This window comes from Neoarius graeffei, chromosome 6, assembly GCF_027579695.1.
Source record: "Neoarius graeffei isolate fNeoGra1 chromosome 6, fNeoGra1.pri, whole genome shotgun sequence".
NCBI classification, from domain to species: Eukaryota; Metazoa; Chordata; class Actinopteri; order Siluriformes; family Ariidae; genus Neoarius; species Neoarius graeffei.
The window spans coordinates 43392498-43415436 of NC_083574.1; the positions used below are offsets into that span (position 1 = coordinate 43392498).

General features: G+C 40.9%; 1 protein-coding gene across 4 annotated transcripts in view; it reads left to right on the forward strand.

Annotated features, from left to right (window-relative positions):
* The window catches only part of cracr2aa (calcium release activated channel regulator 2Aa), a 60206-nt gene that overhangs the window by 34028 nt on the left and 3239 nt on the right, over positions 1 to 22939 (forward strand). For 3 of the 4 annotated variants that reach the window (XM_060922912.1, XM_060922915.1, XM_060922914.1), the window contains 9 exons: positions 7171 to 7358; positions 8729 to 8800; positions 8898 to 8943; positions 9037 to 9113; positions 9284 to 9650; positions 15722 to 15854; positions 17190 to 17271; positions 17698 to 17812; positions 21692 to 21793. In XM_060922912.1, the coding sequence (XP_060778895.1) occupies positions 7171 to 7358; positions 8729 to 8800; positions 8898 to 8943; positions 9037 to 9113; positions 9284 to 9650; positions 15722 to 15854; positions 17190 to 17271; positions 17698 to 17812; positions 21692 to 21793 (1182 nt within the window). The remainder of the gene's footprint in view (positions 1 to 7170; positions 7359 to 8728; positions 8801 to 8897; positions 8944 to 9036; positions 9114 to 9283; positions 9651 to 15721; positions 15855 to 17189; positions 17272 to 17697; positions 17813 to 21691; positions 21794 to 22939) is intronic. The other variant, XM_060922913.1, reaches the window with a different exon arrangement.

Below are 22939 nucleotides of genomic sequence, written 5' to 3' on the forward strand. Positions count from 1 at the left end.
TTTGCCTGTGGAGGTTATTCTGATCTATGAATGGCCTTTTGGAATATGAAAACCTGTTTGGAACCTGTGTTTTGATTTTTTGAGGACTGGAAATATTTCAGTGAGTGACTTTGAACCTGAAAACCAGTTTGGAGTTTTTTGCTTTCTTGAGCCGTTTTGTTTGATTTTGTGGGCTGGATGGATCCAGTGCCAAACCACTGAACTGCAAACATGTTGGCATGGTGTGGTACCCAAACTGTTGAACTGCAAACATTTTGGAATGGTGTGGTACCTCTCCTAGTAATGGTGGTTGGTTGTACTGGCAGGCTGGAAGTGGATAGTTAAAAAAAAACCCACTCAGGTGTAAATCTACGAGTTCAGTGAAATGTACAAAAATGATATGTACTGATACGTAATTTAGTTCAATTTAATGATATGCAATTTAGTTGTATGTATAAAATTGATACAAATATACAAATACACTGGCATCCTACTCATCCTGGCAGCTCAAAGATGTAAATTTAAGAATTAAGTGTGCTACTTTTCTTACTATCACGTGTGTGTGTGTGTGTGTGTGTGTGTAGTACTTTTCTGGATGGATCCAGTGCCAATCTATTGAACTGCAAGCATTTTTTCTGCTCTGCCTTTGTTGACTGAGAACTAAAATAAATGTCAATCTGATCTGCATTTGGGTCTCTGTTAGTGAAGGCCTTTACAATAACACTAAAGCTTTTCCGGTTTATGTTCGATATGTATGAATTTGGTGTTGGCCCGGCCCGCCTGGCAAATTTCAAAAGTCAATGTGGCCCCTGAGCCAAAAAGTTTGCCCACCCCTGGTCTATCACATAAAATCTCAATTAAAAACTTTTAAGTTCGTGGTTGTAAGGTGGAAAAATGTGAAAAAGTTCAAGGGGTATGAATACTTTTTCAAGGCACTGTATCATGGCACAAACAAAGGAGATTTCTGAGGACCTCAGAAAAAGCATTGTTGTTGATCATCAGGCTGCAAAAGGTTACAAAACCATCTCTAAAGAGTTTGGACTCCACCAATCAACAGTCAGACAGATTGTGTACAAATGGAGGAAATTCAAGACCATCGTTACCCTCCCCAGGAGTGGTTGACCAACAAAGATCACTCCAAGAGCAAGGCGTGTAATAGTCGGCGAGGTCACAAAGGACCCCAGGGTAACTTCTAAGCAACTGAAGGCCTCTCTCACATTTGGCTAATGTTAATGTTCATGATTCCACCATCAGGAGAACACTGAACAACAATGGTGTGCATGGCAGGGTTGCAAGGAGAAAGCCACTGCTCTCCAAAAAGAACATTGCTGCTCGTCTGCCGTTTGCAAAAGATTACGTGGACAAGCCAGAAGGCTATTGGAAAAATGTTTTATGGATGGATGAGACCAAAATAGAACTTTTTGGTTTAAATGAGAAGCATTATGTTTGGAGAAAGGAAAACACTGCATTCCAACATAAGAACCTTATTCCATTTGTGAAACATGGTGGTGGTAGTATCATGGTTTGGGCCTGTTTTGCTGCATCTGGGCCAGGACGGCTTGCCATCATTGATGGAACAATGAATTCTGAATTATGCCAGCCAATTCTAAAGGAAAATGTCAGGACATCTGTCCATGAACTAAATCTCAAGAGAAGGTGGGTCATGCAGCAAGACAACGACCCTAAGCACACAAGTCGTTCTACCAAAGAATGGTTAAAGAAGAATAAAGTTAATATTTTGGAATGGCCAAGTCAAAGTCCTGACCTTAATCCAATCGAAATGTTGTGGAAGGACCTGAAGTGAGCAGTTCATGTGAGGAAACCCACCAACATCCCAGAGTTGAAGCTGTTCTGTACGGAGGAATGGGCTAAAATTCCTCCAAGCCGGTGTGCAGGACTGATCAACAGTTACTGGAAACGTTTAGTTGCAGTTATTGCTGCACAAGGGGGTCACACCAGATACTGAAAGCAAAGGTTCACATACTTTTGCCACTCACAGATATGTAATATTGGATCATTTTCCTCAATAAATAAATGACCAAGTATAATATTTTTGTCTCATTTGTTTAACTGGGTTCTCTTTATCTACTTTTAGGACTTGTGTGAAAATCTGATGATGTTTTAGGTCATATTTATGCAGAAATATAGAAAATTCTAAAGGGTTCACAAACTTTCAAGCACCACTGTAAGTGTTAAGTGCTTTGTTTATGATGACTTTCTGGTTGCATAGCTATTCTTTGAATCAAGCATCTTGCTTGATTATCTACATAATTATATAATGCATAATACATTATGCATTATATAATTGGATTTTATATTGGATTTTGTTTTGAAAAGTACATTATAAATGTACAATGCTTTCTTAAATTATTGGCACTCTTAATAAATATGAGGATAAACAATTGTATAAAATACAGTTAGGTCCATATATATATAAAAATTTGGACACTGACACAATTTTTTTTTTTTTTTTACCTGTTTACTGAAACATATTCAAGTTATACAACCCCGATTCCAAAAAAGTTGGGACAAAGTACAAATTGTAAATAAAAACGGAATGCAATGATGTGGAAGTTTCAAAATTCCATATTTTATTCAGAATAGAACATAGATGACATATCAAATGTTTAAACTGAGAAAATGTATCATTTAAAGAGAAAAATTAGGTGATTTTAAATTTCATGACAACACCACATCTCAAAAAAGTTGGGGCAAGGCCATGTTTACCACTGTGAGACATCCCCTTTTCTCTTTACAACAGTCTGTAAACGTCTGGGGACTGAGGAGACAAGTTGCTCAAGTTTAAGGATAGGAATATTAACCCATTCTTGTCTAATGTAGGATTCTAGTTGCTCAACTATCTTAGGTCTTTTTAGTCGTATCTTCTGTTTTATGATGCGCCAAATGTTTTCTATGGGTGAAAGATCTGGACTGCAGGCTGGCCAGTTCAGTACCCGGACCCTTCTTCTACGCAGCCATGATGCTGTAATTGATGCAGTATGTGGTTTGGCATTGTCATGTTGGAAAATGCAGGTCTTCCCTGAAAGAGACGTCGTCTGGATGGGAGCATATGTTGCTCTAGAACCTGGATATACCTTTCAGCATTGATGGTGTCTTTCCAGATGTGTAAGCTGCCCATGCCACACGCACTAATGCAACCCCACACCATCAGAGATGCAGGCTTCTGAACTGAGCACTGATAACAACTTGGGTCGTCCTTCTCCTCTTTAGTCCGAATGACACGGCGTCCCTGATTTCCATAAAGAACTTCAAATTTTGATTCGTCTGACCACAGAACAGTTTTCCACTTTGCCACAGTCCATTTTAAATGAGCCTTGGCCCAGAGAAGATGTCTGCACTTCTGGATCATGTTTAGATACGGCTTCTTCTTTGAACTATAGAGTTTTAGCTGGCAACGGCAGATGGCACGGTGAATTGTGTTCACAGATAATGTTCTCTGGAAATATTCCTGAGCCCATTTTGTGATTTCCAATACAGAAGCATGCCTGTATGTGATGCAGTGCCGTCTAAGGGCCCGAAGATCCCGGGCACCCAGTATGGTTTTCCGGCCTTGACCCTTATGCACAGAGATTCTTCCAGATTCTCTGAATCTTTTGATGATATTATGCACTGTAGATGATGATATGTTCAAACTCTTTGCAATTTTACACTGTCGAACTCCTTTCTGATATTGCTCCACTATTTGTCGGCGCAGAATTAGGGGGATTGGTGATCCTCTTCCCATCTTTACTTCTGAGAGCCGCTGCCACTCCAAGATGCTCTTTTTATACCCAGTCATGTTAATGACCTATTGCCAATTGACCTAATGAGTTGCAATTTGGTCCTCCAGCTGTTCCTTTTTTGTACCTTTAACTTTTCCAGCCTCTTATTGCCCCTGTCCCAACTTTTTTGAGATGTGTTGCTGTCATGAAATTTCAAATGAGCCAATATTTGGCATGAAATTTCAAAATGTCTCACTTTTGACATTTGATATGTTGTCTATATTCTATTGTGAATAAAATATCAGTTTTTGAGATTTGTAAATTATTGCATTCCGTTTTTATTTACAATTTGTACTTTGTCCCAACTTTTTTGGAATCGGGGTTGTAGTTATATAAGGGACATGGACATAAATTCCAGACTTTCAGCTTTCATTTAAGGGTATCCACATTAAAATTGGATGAAGGGTTTAGGAGTTTCAGCTCCTTAACATGTGCCACCCTGTTTTTAAAGGGACCAAAAGTAATTGGACAATTGACTCAAAGGCTATTTCATGGGCAGGTGTGGGCAATTCCTTCGTTATGTCATTCTCAATTTAGCAGATAAAAGGCCTGGAGTTGATTTGAGGTGTGGTGCTTGCATTTGGAAGATTTTGCTGTGAAGAAAACATGCGGTCAAAGGAGCTCCCCATGCAGGTGAAACAAGCCATCCTTAAGCTGCGAAAACAGAAAAAACCCATCCGAGAAATTGCTACAATATTAGGAGTGGCAAAATCTACAGTTTGGTACATCCTGAGAAAGAAAGAAAGCACTGGTGAACTCATCAATGCAAAAAGACCTGGACACCCACAGAAGACAACAGTGGTGGATGATCGCAGAATAATTTCCATGGTGAAGAGAAACCCCTTCACAACAGCCAACCAAGTGAACAACACTCTCCAGGAGGTAGGCCTATCAATATCCAAATCTACCATAAAGAGAAGACTGCATGAAAGTAAATACAGAGGGATCACTGCACGGTGCGAGCCACTCATAAGCCTCAAGAATAAAAAGGCTAGATTGGACTTTGCTTAAAAAAACATCTAAACAAGCCAACACAGTTCTGGAAGAACATTCTTTGGACAGATGAAACCAAGATCAACCTCTACCAGAATGATGGAAAGAAAAAAGTATGGCGAAGGCGTAGTACAGCTCATGATCCAAAGCATACCACATCATTTGTAAAACACGGCGGAGGCAGTGTGATGGCTTGGGCATGCATGGCTGCCAGTGGCACTGGGTCACTAGTGTTTATTGATGATGTGACACAGGACAGAAGCAGCCGGATGAATTCTGAGGTATTCAGAGACATACTGTGTGCTCAAATCCAGCCAAATGCAGCCAAACTGATTGGTCGGCGTTTCATAATACAGATGGACAATGACCCAAAACATAAAGCCAAAGCAACCCAGGAGTTTATTCAAGCAAAGAAGTGGAATATTCTTGAATGGCCAAGTCAGTCACCTGATCTCAACCCAATTGAGCATGCATTTCACTTGTTAAAGACTAAACTTCAGACAGAAAGGCCCACAAACAGACAGCAACTGAAAACCGCTGCAGTAAAGGCCTGGCAGAGCATTAAAAAGGAGGAAACACAGCGTCTGGTGATGCCCATGAGTTCAAGACTTCAGGCAGTCATTGCCAACAAAGGGTTTTCAACCAAGTATTAGAAATGAGCATTTTTTTTATTTACAATTATTTAATTTGTCCAATTACTTTTGAGCCCCTGAAATGAAGGGATTGTGTTTAAAAAATGCTTTAGTTCCTCACATTTTTATGCAATCATTTTGTTCAACTCACTGAATTAAAGCTGAAAGTCTGAACTTCAACTGCACCTGAATTGTTTTGTTCAAAATTCATTGTGATAATGTACAGAACCAAAATTAGAAAAATGTTGTCTCTGTCCAAATATTTATGGACCTAACTGTAAATATTACACACATCTAATTTAATTATTACAATTTTCCACACACACACAATTAAAAAAAAAAAAAGATTTGTTTGTTTTTAACAAAAGGTCATTGTCATTGGAACTAAATTCTTGAAAAATAATCCTAATTTTTCATCACACTCAGGTTACAGGAACTTTTCTGGTTTATCTCGGGTATACATATCCTGCTGAACAAGTTAAATCCCTTTATCCCCTTTTACCAAAGAACTTTCAGCACAAATGCTACATACAAGGAAACACAACTAATACCTGCTTTAAAATATGGTGGTGACGCATTGATCTTTGGGGCTCTTGTGAAGATTGGCGACAGTGAATTCAGCTAAATTCTAGTATATTTCACTGTACTTTCAAGAAGATAGCAAACCAAGCATTCTTCATGTGGTCTGAATTGAAGAGGGAAGTTCACATACACAAACCTAAGAATATAAAGAAGCTTAAAATGCATTTCATTAAGGACCAGATGTCCTCTATATAAATTTCTCTAACCTTGTTATACTGATTTACCATTGTCTGTCCGTATCTCCATCTGTCTGAAACACCACCCTTTTTCTCAGCAACCACAAATCATAGCCACTTGGTACCAAACTTCAGCTTGGGGTTCTATACCGTGTGTACCGTTTTCAGGTCTGTCCCACATCGACTTCCTGTTTACTGACTGAATATATTTACGAAACATATAGGGTTGATTTTGACGCTATTTCAAGAAGCAAAATGCTGCTTCAGAATGACAGTTTACCAGGACGCTATTTGAAATCCCTGGGGAGAGACCTCTTTACTTGTTTCAGGGTTAATTATTTGTTGAAGTTAACATTCATAATAAGTGTCCTATTCCTTCGATTGCTTGCATTCTGATATACGGTAAGCGAGAGCGGGGGGATACGTAAGTGAGCAGGAGCTCGCAGTTGATCTTGTTCGAAATTACAGGAAGAGTCTGCTGTTGTTTTCTCTCGGACACATGACACACAGTCTCATCTCATTATCTCTAGCCGCTTTATCCTTCTACAGGGTCGCAGGCAAGCTGGAGCCTATCCCAGCTGACTACGGGCGAAAGGCGGGGTACACCCTGGACAAGTCGCCAGGTCATCACAGGGCTGACACATAGACACAGACAACCATTCACACTCACATTCACACCTACGCTCAATTTAGAGTCACCAGTTAACCTAACCTGCATGTCTTTGGACTGTGGGGGAAACCGGAGCACCCGGAGGAAACCCACGCGGACACGGGGAGAACATGCAAACTCCGCACAGAAAGGCCCTTGCCGGCCCCGGGGCTCGAACCCAGGACCTTCTTGCTGTGAGGCGACAGCGCTAACCACTACACCACCGTGCCGCCCCATGACACACAGTATTAATTGCAATTGTATTAGCTTTCACACTTTATTTTCTTTACACATTTATGAAGGATGTCTAAAGCTCAAGGCCACTTTCTCTCATCTGCTTTGAGTCAGTGAGTTTTGTCTTGTGTGTTTTGTGTCAGTTAGAGCAGCAGTGTCATGAGCTGCACAGTGAGCAGAGGGTGACCGCAGTGGAGAATGTGAAACTGAAGCAGTATAATCAGGAGCTGGCTCACGAGCTGGAGCACACCACTCAAGAGCTGAGCTTAGCCCAGGAGCAGCTCAGTCTGCTGCAGGAACAAGCGTCTCGCCTACAGGAAGAGCGAGAGCTGTGAGAACTCATTCACACTTTATAGACCCCTTCGCATGTTTGTAAACTATCCGACCGTTGCCAGGATGCGCGCGCAGCCTGGACTCAGAAACAATGGTGCTGCCCATAGACCGGCATTATGAGCTGTCAGATTATGCCAAACAATTGTCGTTACAAGATCGAGAATGCTACATAAATAAGTTAACTCTAACAAGTGGACATCGCCTACCGGATCCGTATTTAATTAAAGAGTGGACGGACGATGTTAGTAAGTTTTCCTCTGATACCTGAAGGCAGTCATACTATTTACAAAAAATGTCAAACTAAAAAAAAACTATTTACAAAAGTAGCCTGCCATCAACATTCTGGTTACAGTGAGACTACAACTTGATTAACAATGGGACATTCATATTCATTTTGTTTTAATCAAATTATGCCAGTGATGTGATGGGAATGTGGCTTTAGCTACAACAGCAAATGCCAACACTAAACAGCAATTTGCAGGAGGTAATGGCATGAAAGGAATGATAGTGTAAAGAGTGCAGCGAAGAGAAATCAGAGCTGCGTAAAAAGCGAGAGGCAGAGAGCAGAAATGAAACTGAACGGGGCGGGAGCTAGGTTAGAGCAGTCAACGTAAGTTGGCATTTAGAGTGAGGGCACACAATTTTACCTTTCCGTCCTTGCTTTAAAATTGTGATTTTCGGCATACACAAATAATGATGGCACAAAATCTGGACTGCTTGAGTCAAGCGAGACCTCTCCTACAAACAAAATTGCATGCAAAGCTAAGTTAACATGCTAACAATATTCATTACATTGTGTAACTATGACCCAGCTAATCAGACAAACATTAACAAAGTATTTTGCTACATCAATAAACGAAGACTAGAAAGAATAAAAAAGAAAGATTTAATAAATAGCCTGATCTTACCTGTGATGAAGTGGGCGCTGCAAACCCGCGCATTTTTGATAGTGCTTTCATCCCAGTCTACACGTTTGATGGCTTGTAGCCATAGACGTCGGCGATTTTTTTGGAATGGGTGAGATCCTGCTGGAATTCTGTACATTTTAACCCCATCACTGCTACGATTCTGACACCCGACAACACAACAACTAGGCATTTCTTCCAAATATTTCTTCTCGTCTCTACCGTCGCTGAGTCTTTTTTGGGTCCAGGCTGCGCGCGCAATTTCCTCTTACGTATGAATGAGGTTTACTGCGAAGGGGTCTATACCCCTGTACACATCTTGCTTTTACTTTGTATCACCTTCAGAGTCATGTGCTTCACACTGGATTTGCTCATGGCAACAGGTTGCCCACCAGCATTACATGAGCATGTCTATTTCGTATTGTCTTTTTGTTCCAATTTGCTTTATTTGTTTGATTTTCAGGGAGGTGTACAGAGTTACAGAGGGTTTGCAACGAGAAAGAGCAAATCTACTGAAGCAACTCGATTTACTAAGGCAAGGATGCCCTACAAATCCAGTAAACAACAGTCTGTTATGTCTGTACCATTCTGAACAGATCAAATACCCATTTTTTTAAATGTTTCTCTTTTAGGGAAATGAACAAACATTTAAGAGATGAGCAGGATGTGCACCATCAAGTGAGTTAATAGAAGTTATAGACATTATTTTGACTTGGCAGTTTGTGAAGGGCTTAAAAGCAAACGGTTATATAATCCTGTTTGGTCCCCTAGAAACCAAACAACTTGGCTCTCAAAGCATCAAGGGCACAGAGATCTGGATACACAGAAAGGAAACAATCATTTAAGATGTACGTATTGTTTTTAATAGAAGCGCATTTCAGTCGAGGAAAAAAAATATGAGATAATGGTCTAAAAACATTTTAAATTAAAAATGTTGCATATTCTATAAGGGATAAAACTACATTTCAGTACATTTCTTAATTCCTGAAAAGTGGTTGTTGTTTCTTAAACTCTTCAGCGATGATGATGAGGACATCCTGCCACATTCGAAGAGGAAGAGTGCAGTAGGTGTAAAGGCACACAGTTTAGCTCTAGGGCAGGACGATCAAACAGAGGGATGGCGTTCTCCGAAACACCAGCTACAGAGGATCATCTCCATTGAGGAAGACCACCTCCCCCAGCTCCTGCAGAAGGAGTACCAGGCTGAGCTTAGGAACTGGAGTGAGGAAGAGGAGGACCTGGAAGAGGGCATTGACCTCCAGACGACCAGTATTTTCCCTTCTACCAGCACGCCAATTGCACAGTGTCCTCCAATAGAGAGCAGACGTGCACACACGCCCACCTCACCCAGGGGGCAACCTGTGGGCAAAGAGACTGTTCAACTGGTGAGAAGCTTCCAGCTATTGTTGTATAGTAGTTACCAGTCACACTGACTTTTTCCAAAATCAAACATGTAAATAATAAAACACAATTGGTCATGCTGTTGTAGGAACACACACGGTCATGTATTACACCATCCCATCATTTACTGATTGATTGATTATTTTCCCATAACAGCAGTGGCAGTTGGTGGTATTTATTTATTTATTTATTTATTTATTTTTTTTTTGGGGGGGGGTGAATAATATACATCACTAATATATAATTTAAAAGATTATATTTAATTCTTTGGCATTTGGGTCTGAACTGTATTTCATCTGAATAACAAATGGTACACATACAAAAAAAAAACAACTGTCAACCTTTTGTTCAAACAAAAAAAACCCCACCTTAATTTATGGTTTTGTCGTCTGTCGTTTTCAGTAATTATCCCCCGCCCAAATGAAGTTTGAGTGGGAGAATATAGAAACTGGTTCCGTCCGTCCGGTCACATTTTTGTTTCCGAGCCATATCTTTAAAACTACTAAAGATATCTTCATGAAACTTTGTATACATATCAAGCAACATGTGAACTGGTGCCTTTTGCTGTTTTGGATTTTTTTTTTTTTTTTTTAAAGTATTTTTTCAAATATTTGCATAAAAAATAGATAAGAGCAGTGTTCGTTTCCGGAGCATATATCCAAAACTATTCATGATACAGATTTGAAGCTTGGTATACATGTTAACACGGTGATGTAGATGTGCCTTTTCATACTAAGAAATTTGAGAAATTTAAATTTTTCATGTTTCCATGGAGGGGCGGCACGGTGGTGTAGTGGTTAGCGCTGTCGCCTCACAGCAAGAAGGTCCTGGGTTCGAGCCCCGGGGCCGGCGAGGGCCTTTCTGTGTGGAGTTTGCATGTTCTCCCCGTGTCCGCGTGGGTTTCCTCCGGGTGCTCCGGTTCCCCCCACAGTCCAAAGACATGCAGGTTAGGTTAACTGGTGACTCTAAATTGAGCGTAGGTGTGAATGTGAGTGTGAATGGTTGTCTGTGTCTATGTGTCAGCCCTGTGATGGCCTGGCGACTTGTCCAGGGTGTACCCCGCCTTTCGCCCGTAGTCAGCTGGGATAGGCTCCAGCTTGCCTGCGACCCTGTAGAAGGATAAAGCGGCTAGAGATAATGAGATGAGATGTTTCCATGGAAACAATTTCAGACTTAGTCTCTCAAGTTAGTTTTGTTTCCGGAGCAGAACTTGAAAACTATGAGCGGTACGGTCTTGAAAGTTGGTATATGTGTTGATTAAGTAATGTATATGTGCCTTTTGATACTAAGAAATGTGAGAGATTTGAATTTTTAGCTCGGCTGGACCAAAGGTCCGGTGGGTTTATGCCATGGGCTGCTGAGGTCAGTGTAAAGCGGTAGGGTTGGTTTCCTGCAGCACAACTTGAAAAATGTGACAAATAATATCTTGAAACTTGGTTTATAGTTGGTCTATAGGGCGGGGGATATACAGGACTCTGTCTTCTTGTTTGTACTTTGATTAGACGTGCTCAGTCTGTCAATTTTCAGTTTCTCCTCCACACACATTTTTTGTGGAAAAATGACAATGGAGTAAATAATCCACTTTGTTCACATTCATTACACCTGTGAATGAGTTCGTAACACCTGCTGGCGACGGCTTATGGAAACCTCACCAAAATGGACTAGAATGTATTATCTCATTGGAGCTCAAAGCTAGGCAGGCATGTCGTGCTGTGCAGTCACGTGGCACGACTGTCACTGATTGGCTGCATGAACCTACAGCAGAGAGTATCTCTGTCTACAGCACTGGGCTGATTACAGTTACCCATACCCACATGCTTCATATCATTCTGTGTATTATTATTATTATTATTATTATTATTTATAAATTTAGGCAGCACGGTGGTGTAGTGGTTAGCGCTGTCGCCTCACAGCAAGAAGGTCCGGGTTCGAGCCCCGTGGCCGGCGAGGGCCTTTCTGTGCGGAGTTTGCATGTTCTCCCCGTGTCCGCGTGGGTTTCCTCCGGGTGCTCCGGTTTCCCCCACAGTCCAAAGACATGCAGGTTAGGTTAACTGGTGACTCTAAATTGACCGTAGGTGTGAATGTGAGTGTGAATGGTTGTCTGTGTCTGTGTGTCAGCCCTGTGATGACCTGGCGACTTGTCCAGGGTGTACCCCGCCTTTCGCCCGTAGTCAGCTGGGATAGGCTCCAGCTTGCCTGCGACCCTGTAGAACAGGATAAAGCGGCTACAGATAATGAGATGAGATTTATTAATTCATTTTTTTAAATGACCACTAGTGGTGCTGTTACACTCAGTTTAAAAAAAAAAAAAAAATCCTCTTTCAGCCATTTGTTAAGATAAGATAACGTGGATGGCCAAAATATGAAACCTTATATTGATTGCCTAACAGCATACCTTGTCCTGTTTTATTCCTTAAGCATCTGATTTTGGAAAGTCAGAGTGATGCCTTCCGTTTTCAACATCTGTACAGAAATTAAACTTGTTTCCATCTTTGGATAAAAACAGAAACAGCATTATGTGCACATAATGTGCATTCAACCAAATTACATGAAATTAAAAATACTGTTTATATTGTGTACATCAGGAAAATGCAGCAATGTAACATTTCATGTTCCTCTGCTGCTTTTTCCATGATAAAATGGTTAACTTTTTTCATGTTACTCACTTTTTAAAAAAAAAAAAAATTATGCTACCACCTCACTAGCACAAGTATATCTGCTGACTGTCCCGGTCCATGCTCCCGCAGGGCGTTCGATAGGACAGCCTACTGATCAACAGGTGTCGTGTTTCCCAGTGTTTCTTACGTGCTCTGAATGAAGCTACTCACTGAATCCTGCCCTTCAGTCATATTGTTCCTTTTTGGAGCAGGAGCAGTGTCTCTCTTTCTTTCTGTTTGCCTTTTTATGCCTCCGCCACCGTAAGGTGCAGGAGGCGTTATGTTTTCGGGTTGTCCATGTGTGCATTCGTCCCGAAACCTTGTGAACACCATATCTCAAAGGCTAATGAAAGGAATTTCACCCAACTTTTACCATTTGTGCGCTTTGGGACAAACATGAACTGATTAGATTTTGAGATCAAAAGGTCTCAGGTCAAGGTCGCTGTGAGGTCAAATGTCTGTCCGAGAACCTTGTGAACACAATATCTCCAAGGCAAACCAAAGGAATTTCATCAAACTTTCACCATTTGTGCATTTGGGGACAAAGACAAACTGACTAGATTTTGAGATCAAAAGGTCTAAGGTCAAGGTCACTGTGAGGTCAAACGTCTGTCCAAAAACCTTGTGAACACAATATCTCCAGGGCTAATACAAGTAATTTCATCAGGTCAAGATTACTGTGAGGTCAAATGTCCATCCCCAAATCACAACTTAATAAGGCGTGTAGTCTACCGGGCGGCGGCATCCCCATCGACTCCGTTGGCGTCGAGTTCTATCTAGTTTTAGGAAACACTTTGTTAATCAACAATGAGATAATGTGATGCAAAATTAATTATTTTCAAATAACAGCACGTACGAAAGTGTTTCCTTCCTCTTACACCACAGCAATATTAGTAAAGCTAATCCTTTTTGTTGCTACTGCCTCATACCACTATGTCGTCGTGTTTTAAGAATGAGTGTAACAATGGCGCACTGCGCATGCGCATACAGGTGTTCCTATTAAAATGACCAGTAAGTGTATACAATTCAAAATAAATGGACTAGACTAAAGAAATCGCTTTCAGACATGTTTATGCTCATTACCGAGGGGAAAGTGCGTTCCGATTTTAAAATAGACTCCAGGTTGTCGTCCTTTCCTCGCTTTCTTCGGCCAGTGGTCCCGCATGTGATGTAGATGTGACGCACTTGCGAGTTGTTACAGGAAGTTGTCTCACTCCTCTTTTAGACCACTGAGCTCTAGCGCCGGGCCTTTTCTGGGAAATAAGAGTTTGGGTCAGCGTGTGTATGTCAGCCTCGGTTCGGAGGTTTCAGTTTCGAAAACTGTAACAAGTAGAATAATATAAAGTACAGACACTGTATATTTTACTTCTGTAATTTTTAAATTGTTCATTTTTGGATTACGCTTCATTTTTGTGGCTACTGCCTGATAGAGTAAATATATTTACTGTATGGACATGGTATTAGCAAACAATTTTATTTATAAGCAGTAGCCACATGTACCCATAGCAGGCCTAGAAATTCATATATTTTTTTCACCAGCCAGCCGGACTAGTTACCTTCCAAAGTAACTAGCCAAATAGAAAATCATTTCATCTCATTATCTGTAGCCGCTTTATCCTGTTCTACAGGGTCGCAGGCAAGCTGGAGCCTATCCCAGCTGACTACAGGCGAAAGGCGGGGTACACCCTGGACAAGTCGCCAGATCATCACAGGGCTGACACATAGACACAGACAACCATTCACACCTACGATCAATTTAGAGTCACCAGTTAACCTAACCTGCATGTCTTTGGACTGTGGGGGAAACCGGAGCACCCAGAGGAAACCCACGGGGAGAACATGCAAACTCCTCACAGAAAGGCCCTCGCCGGCCACGGGGCTCGAACCCAGACCTTCTTGCTGTGAGGCGACAGCACTAAGCACTACACCACCGTGCCGCCCAACAGAAAATCAACTCGCCAAAATTTGTTCATGTATGAATTTTACTTCTGTCAAAAATAACACAAAAGAGAGTCGTTACCATTGTTCATGACTAATGTGCATTTATTTCAAGACCCAAGTATTTTGTTACTGTTGTTAAATACATAAATGAGAACAACACGGAGCATCATAATATCAACAAATAATAATATATTGGAAAACTTGGCAACTTGGTGTACGAGTATTGAAAACAAATATACTTACTATCATGACTATAGCACCCAAAATATGTCCAACATGCTTTCTGTATTTAACCATTTATGAGAGAGAAAGCATTAGGAGCTTCATATTGACTAGGAATCAACTTGAAAAAAATTAATTATTCCATAAAAATCGTATCGCAGCCAAGGCCTACCCTGCTACCTTTGCTTAGAAGTCCTTTGTCGTTTCTCCTTCTCGTACGCTTTATCGGTGGCCTTTTTCTCCTCTTCAGACCGAGGTCGCTTTGTCCCGTCTCTGGCGGTTTCTGTACACCTTTCAGAAAATTCCACATCGCAACGTAGCTTTGGCAGATGTAGATGTAAACAACAACAAAAACACATGTTTAAATGGGCGATAATGTGGCCACATCTATTGAATTTGATAACGTGATTACCGCGATATTCAACGAGATGCGTTATATGCATGCGCAGTAGTGAAAAAACCGACAGCCTGACTTGTACACGATATGATTCGGAATTCTTCAGTATTTTCCGTCCTGCCGATAAACACATCGATTAACACAGACACGGTACACGTTTTAAAAAATGGCTTTAGTTGACAGTGTGTCTGAATCTTTGCTTCATATATATTTTTTATTTTCAACTAGCCAGCCGGGCTGGCTAGTGACAGGAATTACCCGCCAAATGACAAATTAAGTCGCCTCGGGCGACCGGACCACCGCGAATTTCGAGCCGTGCATAGGGTACCTATTTTTTAATAAATTGATTAAAGAATGGTACATCATACATTTTATCAGTTTATAGTTTTATGTCATCTTGTGGAAAGTTAATTCCTGTTAGTATTTATTTATAACAGCTAAACATTTCTTCCCTCACCTGCTTCCTATGTCTTGTTACCAAGAAACCACAAAGCCCTCCATTGTGAATGTTTGTTTTCCTTGGCAGAAAACTTAGTTACAGCGATATCTCTGACTGTTATAGAGTGCTGAGACTGGAGAAATAAATGTCTCGTCACAAAACACTTCTCCAGACCAACTTTTAAAAAATTTGTTCGCATAGAGCATCCGGATACAGTTGATATTATAAACACTAACACGTTTGAATGATTACATGAGTATAACCTGTGATTTGCTACTATTGTCCGAGTCATGCTGTTGTAGAAAGTTAATCAACACCTCCTGAACAATTAGATTTGAGAATTCAGCAGTGCTGTGGTATAACCTGCATGAGCAGTGGCTGTTCTGCTCTCTCATTCAGGAGGAAGGAGCAAGTTCAGAACCTGACCGTCTGTTTAAGATTGTTCTGGTGGGAAACTCCAGTGTTGGCAAGACCTCTCTCCTGCGCCGTTTCTGCGATGGCTGTTTCTACCCAGGAACCTCAGCGACTGTTGGTCAGTTTCCTTGTAATGCTTTTCTCAGAAACTCTGTGTGTGTGTGAGAAACTGAGTGTATGTGCGCGCAACGGTTTTTCAGCATGTGGTGGTTCTGTGGGTAAACTCTGAACAGGTTCCTTCTCACTCTGGGTGTTTTTGTGAATTTCAAACCTGCTGATTGCGTTCACACCACACGGAGCCGAGGAAACTTTTGTCTCCTAAACACACGTCGGGTTATGATACTGTGTCTGCAAATTCTGTAGTGTAGATATTTCCCAAGGTTGCATGTTGAATTCTATCATAGTGAACACAGTAACACTACAGAACATTTATCATTTCGCAATGAAATTTGTTTTGTTGAAAAGTTGGATTTCAATGTCATTCCCTGTTACAGTACATCAATATCGCTGTCTGTTCCGACATCAGATCAATCATCACTGCCCTTTACTCTCAGGATACACTCTTCACATGCTCACTGATCTGTTATGAAGCTGCAGGGAGACAGAAAGCTTCAAAGAGTAAAGACGATCAAAAAGAAACGAAACACATTCTGACGGAGAAATAGGCCATTTGCAGGAATTGGTCACGTGTCAATTTTCCCCATAGCAACAAGCCCGTGGTGGGCAAGCTAACTTGATGTTCCTTGACAACCATAAGAGTTTGACTGGCGATGCGAAGCAATCCATTTCTATAATAGCTGTTTTTACCTTTTCTACTCTTTTTTTTTTTTTTTTTGACCCAAATTTTCGTGTGTACTTGGAAAAAGTTTGTGGTTTTAACTTCTGTTGTAAGTTTAAAGCGAATCATTGGCCATAAAAGAGAGGTTTTTTGGACTCTAGTTGGTCGCCGCCGAAAGAAATTCGCGTGCGAAATGGCGGATATATCTGTATTTATATATCTGTATTTATTTTCAAGAATCTTCACACATTAAGCGAATGATCAAGGTAGAATTAGGATAAATTATAAGTTATAAATATACCTGAGAAATCCGCCATTTCGCACCAACTTGACTCCAAAAAAAACCTCTCTTTTACGGCCAATGATTCGCTTTAACTTACGACAGAAGTTAAAACCACACACTTTTTTTCCCCAAGTACACAGGAAAATTCGGGTCAAAAAAGACAGTAGAAAAGGTAAAAACAGCTATTCTAGAAATGGATTGCTTCGCATCGCCAGTCAAACTCTTATGGTTGTCAAGGAATGTCAAGTTAGCTTGCCCACCACGGGCTTGTTGCTATGGGGAAAATTGACACGTGACCAATTCCTGCAAATGGCCTATTGTTAACAATTTGAAGCAACACATCACACAGTCCTATAGAATTACTTTTTTTGCTATTCTCCTTTTACATCTAGGTATTGACTATAGCGTGAAGACGCTTATCGTGGACAACAGCCAGGTAGCGCTGCAGATGTGGGATACAGCTGGGCAGGAACGGTAAGTGCACTACTGATTTTAAGTCGCTGTTTTTATTTTCCTACAACAGCATTTTATTCCATTTATACTGCAGCAATTTGCCTATTTTTTAAATTAAATTCGCATCATACTTTTTCTATTTACATTTTATGCAGTTGAACATCCATAAGACAAGTTTGTTCCCGTTGTCACTTATGTTATAGTGACTATAAATAGGCATTAACTCACCAGCCACTCTTTCTGTCTCCTCTGAAGTTAATAAGATACAAATATCCACTTTCCATAAGTGTTAAATAAACATCTCCTTGCCAAAAGATCCAACATGTCAATGATTAGCTATTTTTCTTTATTAAATAACAATACCTTTAAAAAAAAAAAAATTAATATTAGGATTAAATTACGTAACAGTTTACATATATGCTAATTTCCTTTTCAACGTTCTGCCAGGTACCGCAGCATAACTAAGCAGTTTTTCCGCAAGGCAGATGGTGTAGTGGTCATGTATGACATCACTTCTGAGCAGACTTTTACAGCAGTGAGATCATGGCTGGACAGCGTACAGGTAATCCATAATGGGACATATCTTTCCCAAGTTCAAAATATATGCAAATATTTATGCATATGCATAGTCCAGCTACGCAGATACTTAAAGGAGATATGCAGAGCTATGGCCTCACTTTCGTTTATAAACGCCTTGAGACCTCAAGAATGGCACAGGAAGGGGGGGGCGTTGTGGCTCAGGTGGATAAGGCGCCATGCCATAAATCCAGGGACCCGGGTTCGATTCCAGCCCGAGGTCATTTCCCGATCCCTCCCCATCTCTCTCTCCCGCTCATTTCCTATCTCTACACTATCCTATCCAATAAAAAGGTGGAAAAAGCCCAAAAAAAAATCTAAAAAAAAGAATGGCACAGGAATAGTTTTAAGCGTTAACAATAAATCTAATATAGTAATTTGTACGATTAAAGTGATTTATATAGGTAGCGGTCTGAGTGAATGACCTTGATGTCCGTAACGTCACAGCAGGAAGTCTATCGGTCTCATCACCATTTCCACTATACTAAAACACAGCTGACTGCAACTCCGATCCTCCATTTTGAGCTAATTTATCACCATGCCACGTAGATGTGTTGCTGCACCTACCAGCAACACGACAAAAGGTGGATTTACGTTGCATTCATGGCCCAAGAATGTTCAAACTGCAAAGATTTGAACACGTTTTGCGAGAAGTTCACGGGCACATTGGGCGGCTATGAAGTGGTCTCTCCTCTGCTCTGCACATTTTACTGAAGACTCGTGTGAGACATCTGACCTGTTGAGGAGTGCTGGCTATAAGCCCGTATTGAAAGAGGGTGCAGTACCAACAATTAAAGGAAAACTACAAGAGAAGAAAAGCATTTTTTTTTTTTAAAGGAAAGTAAGTTCAGTTGCACCAGTTCTCCTGGAGTGTGAGCCGAGGGTTGTTGGTAAAACCCGGGATGGAACGGGATGTGACATTATCGCTCGGGCAGTGACCTCCCCGCGGTTGTTGATTAAACCAGTGACATCCTGTTCTGTCCCGGGTTTTAGTAATTGCCTGAGCTGAGCAGTAATGGCGGAGTACTCCGTATGGAGAAAAGAGAGAATGAGTGGACCAGCCGTCTGATTTCTAAACTGGATATTGCTGCCATGTCGCCCTTGCGTGGAAAAAGCAAATGAACGGAGAACTGAATGAACAACTGAAAGTCAGATTGTTTTGAAACAATCGGCCACAAGATCGGCCTTCAAGAAGCGAGAACACAGACGGGTAAGCGCAGACTCTCATTTGGACACAAAAACACATTGTTTACCTGCATTTAGATTAATCCATGTAACTTGTATTGTGTGTTGAAGTTACCGGTATAAGATTATTTAATTTGCTTCAGAATGTGATTGTCTCAGTTCGTCTGATTACTTAATTAGCCTTTTACGTTTTATCAGTGAAAATGTATGCATGTACATGTATGCTGCAGAAGTTATAGCACGTGTCCTGTTTTAATGAGAGTCAACCCACAATCAGTGAAGTCAAATCAGTCTTAGTTGAGCGAGTCAGTAACGCTATTTCTTACTTTCACCATAAATTTTTATTGATATGATTTTGGTCTATAGCTGTCAAAGGCCTCGGCCTTAAAACCGGTTACCGCTGTGACGTCACGCACTCAGGGCTGGCTGGCTCAGCGGGGCAGCTCAAACGCCAACTTTGCGGTCGATTTTAACTCTCAAAAATATATTTTTTATATTCCCATTTATGCAGCATACAAGAGTCAAGGATGGGGGATACTATCCACTCAGAAATGTATTTAAAAATAAAAGGTTCTGCGTATCTGCTTTAATGGGACTTTCTGGGTGGCACATTCAGATTATTAAAATGGCCTACCTGTAGTTCACACTTCCAAGGTTGCCTGACTTGCATGAGTACTCGTGTCTTAAACAGAGTATTTTGTTAACATTTAGACCAAATAAGGGGATGAAAAATGCAGAATGAAGAAGCAAATCCCTTTTTTTTACATTTATTTATTTTTATTTGGAAATGTGGAATACAACATAACAAAAGCAAGTGACATTTTTTAAAAAAAGTACATGAATTAAAAAACTAAATGAATACCAATTACTCTTGATCCGTTACATTTTGTTTTGCGTGATGAAGTGTTAGAAAGCTTGAAAAAAAATGTTGTCTACTGTTGAATAATGCAGCAAGTTACAATAGTTAGTTGTGCACTTTTATTTTTTTAATTTTTATTTTTTATATATAAAGGAATTGTGTCTGTGGGTTGAAAGATAAGGTGACAGAAGTATTCACCTGCTATGCTTACAGCTCAATTTAAGTGTAGTTCATAATATTAGGTTATCTTAAGACACCTCTCTCCTTTGTGCAAGAACAAACAAACAAAAAATGTATAGCAATGATGCTATTAATGAATTATTAGTTTTATGCATTTGATTTTGGCCTTTAATAAGTCCCTGATGTGGGTGGAGTACAGAAGCAAGGCAGGCGGGGGCTGCTGATCTCTCTCACTCTCTCTCTCTCTCTCTCTCTCTCTCACACACACACACACACACACACACACACACACACACACACACTTTATTTTACTTATTTTCTTGCTTTTCAGCCTTACTCACTTGCTTCTCACATGCAACATGCACGTGTGTTCTGGTCAGGAGAGCTTTCCTTTCTCTGCTCTCTCCCTCCTTTTTTATCCTCCGTCACTGTAACAACACAGACGCACAACATTAACCACAGGTGTATTGACTTTGCCACTCACCTTCCCTGGCCCTGCCCGCCATTCACAAACTGATGCTTGGCCACGCCCCCACTGCCACAATGGCAATCCAAAGTTTTTTAGTGTACGGTATTTACAGCCCAAAGCAGGAATTTCATTGTGACGTGTGTGTGTGTGTGTGGTGTGTTGTTAGTACTGCTCCTCGTTCAAGCTGAGGACTTGGGTTCAAATAACACACAACCAAGATGTGGGTTTTGTTTGTTGTCCCCCCCCCCCCCCCTTCTTCTCCCCCTTTTCTTTTTAAGCAAACTCCACATTGTGATTCACACACAGGGTGTTTCAAAAAATGTGATATTATTTGAGATGTAAATATCCCAGAAACTGGCGGCACGGTGGTGTAGTGGTTAGCGCTGTCGCCTCACAGCAAGAAGGTCCTGGGTTCGAGCCCCGGGGCCGGCGAGGGCCTTTCTGTGTGGAGTTTGCATGTTCTCCCCGTGTCCGCGTGGGTTTCCTCCGGGTGCTCCGGTTTCCCCCACAGTCCAAAGACATGCAGGTTAGGTTAACTGGTGACTCTAAATTGACCATAGGTGTGAATGTGAGTGTGAATGGTTGTCTGTGTCTATGTGTCAGCCCTGTGATGACCTGGCGACTTGTCCAGGGTGTACCCCGCCTTTCGCCCGTAGTCAGCTGGGATAGGCTCCAGCTTGCCTGCGACCCTGTAGAAGGATAAAGCGGCTAGAGATAATGAGATGAGATGAGATATCCCAGAAACTACATAGTCTAGGCAGATGAAACTGACCAGGCTTAATGTTGAGCAAAATAAATAAGATTTATTCCTGAAAATTTGATTCCACAAACAATTTCACAAATTTTCAATATGCGCACTGCCGGAGACACAGACACACACGGACAGCCTTCCTCTTTGAACTTTTTGTGCCGTGTCCAAATCTGCATTGTTCGGCTGTGTTCGAGCATACTCTAACACACAACACCTTTTCTTTTCCGGCGAATAGCATTTCTATACCTGAAAAGCTAAAAACATTAAGCATAAAATTTTGACCTGTTTCCACACATGCTGTTAAATGTTGAGGTCAATTGAACGAGAATTGGCAAAGTTACCGTATTAGACTGTGAAATGATATCAAATTTTTTTTTGAAACACCCTGTATTTCCTGTCATGTATCATCTTTTCCCTTCAGGAAGGAGCAGGAGATGACATTCCTGTCATGTTGCTGGGCAATAAGACAGATCTGGAGGACCAGAGAGAGATCCAGTTCAGAGTGGCAGAGAAATTGGCGAAGGTGAGAGTACACTGCAAAAAATGAAAATCTTAGGAAGTTTATTTGTCTATTTTCAAGTCAAAACATCTAGCCACCCTTATTATAAGATATAATTGCCCAACAAGCAAAACCTCATTTAGCTAGAAAGGCTAGTTTTTAGACAGTCCATCTTGAAAATCTTGTATAGACAAAATGTCTTGAAAAAGTCTTATTTGGAGCACCTTTGAAAATAAAACAAGTTGGTTTTTTTTTTTTTAAACAAATACATTTTGGACATTTGTCAAATGTGGTTCATCTTGTTTCAAGAAAAAAAAAACAACAACAAAGTACCGTACGCTTGTTTTGGGAATAAATGAACTTTACTTAAATCTTTGAATCTAGTGCCCCCAAAATGCATTGTTGTGGCTCAGGTGGATAAGGTGCCATACCATAAATCCGAGGACCCAGGTTCGATTCCGACCTGAGGTCATTTCCCAATCTCTCCCCGTCTCTCTCTCCTGCTCATTTCCTGTCTCTACACTGTCCTATCCAATAAAGGTGGAAAAGGCCCAAAAAAATCTTTAAAAAAAAAAAAAAATGACTTGAATGGCTAAATGTAAGAAGTACGATCTTGTTATAAGAACTATTTTGATTATTTTGAGTTAATCAGATCTCGCATAATAAGTTCCCCAATCTTATTTTGGAATTATTTCATCTAAAAACAGGTTAGATTTTTCATCTTACTTTAAAGGAACAGTCCACCGTACTTCCATAATGAAATATGCTCTTATCTGAATTGAGACGAGCTGCTCCGTACCTCTCCGAGCTTTGCACGACCTCCCAGTCAGTCAGACGCAGTCAGACGCGCTGTCACTCCTGTTAGCAATGTAGCTAGGCTCAGTATGGCCAATGGTATTTTTTGGGGCTGTAGTTAGATGCGACCAAACTCTTCCACGTTTTTCCTGTTTACATAGGTTTATATGACCAGTGATATGAAACAAGTTCAGTTACACAAATTGAAACGTAGCGATTTTCTATGCTATGGAAAGTCCGCACTATAATGACAGGCGTACTAACACCTTCTGCGCGCTTCGGCAGCGCATTGATATGGAGCTCAGATATCAATGCGCTGCCGAAGCGCGCAGAAGGTGTTAGTACGCCTGTCATTATAGTGCGGACTTTCCATAG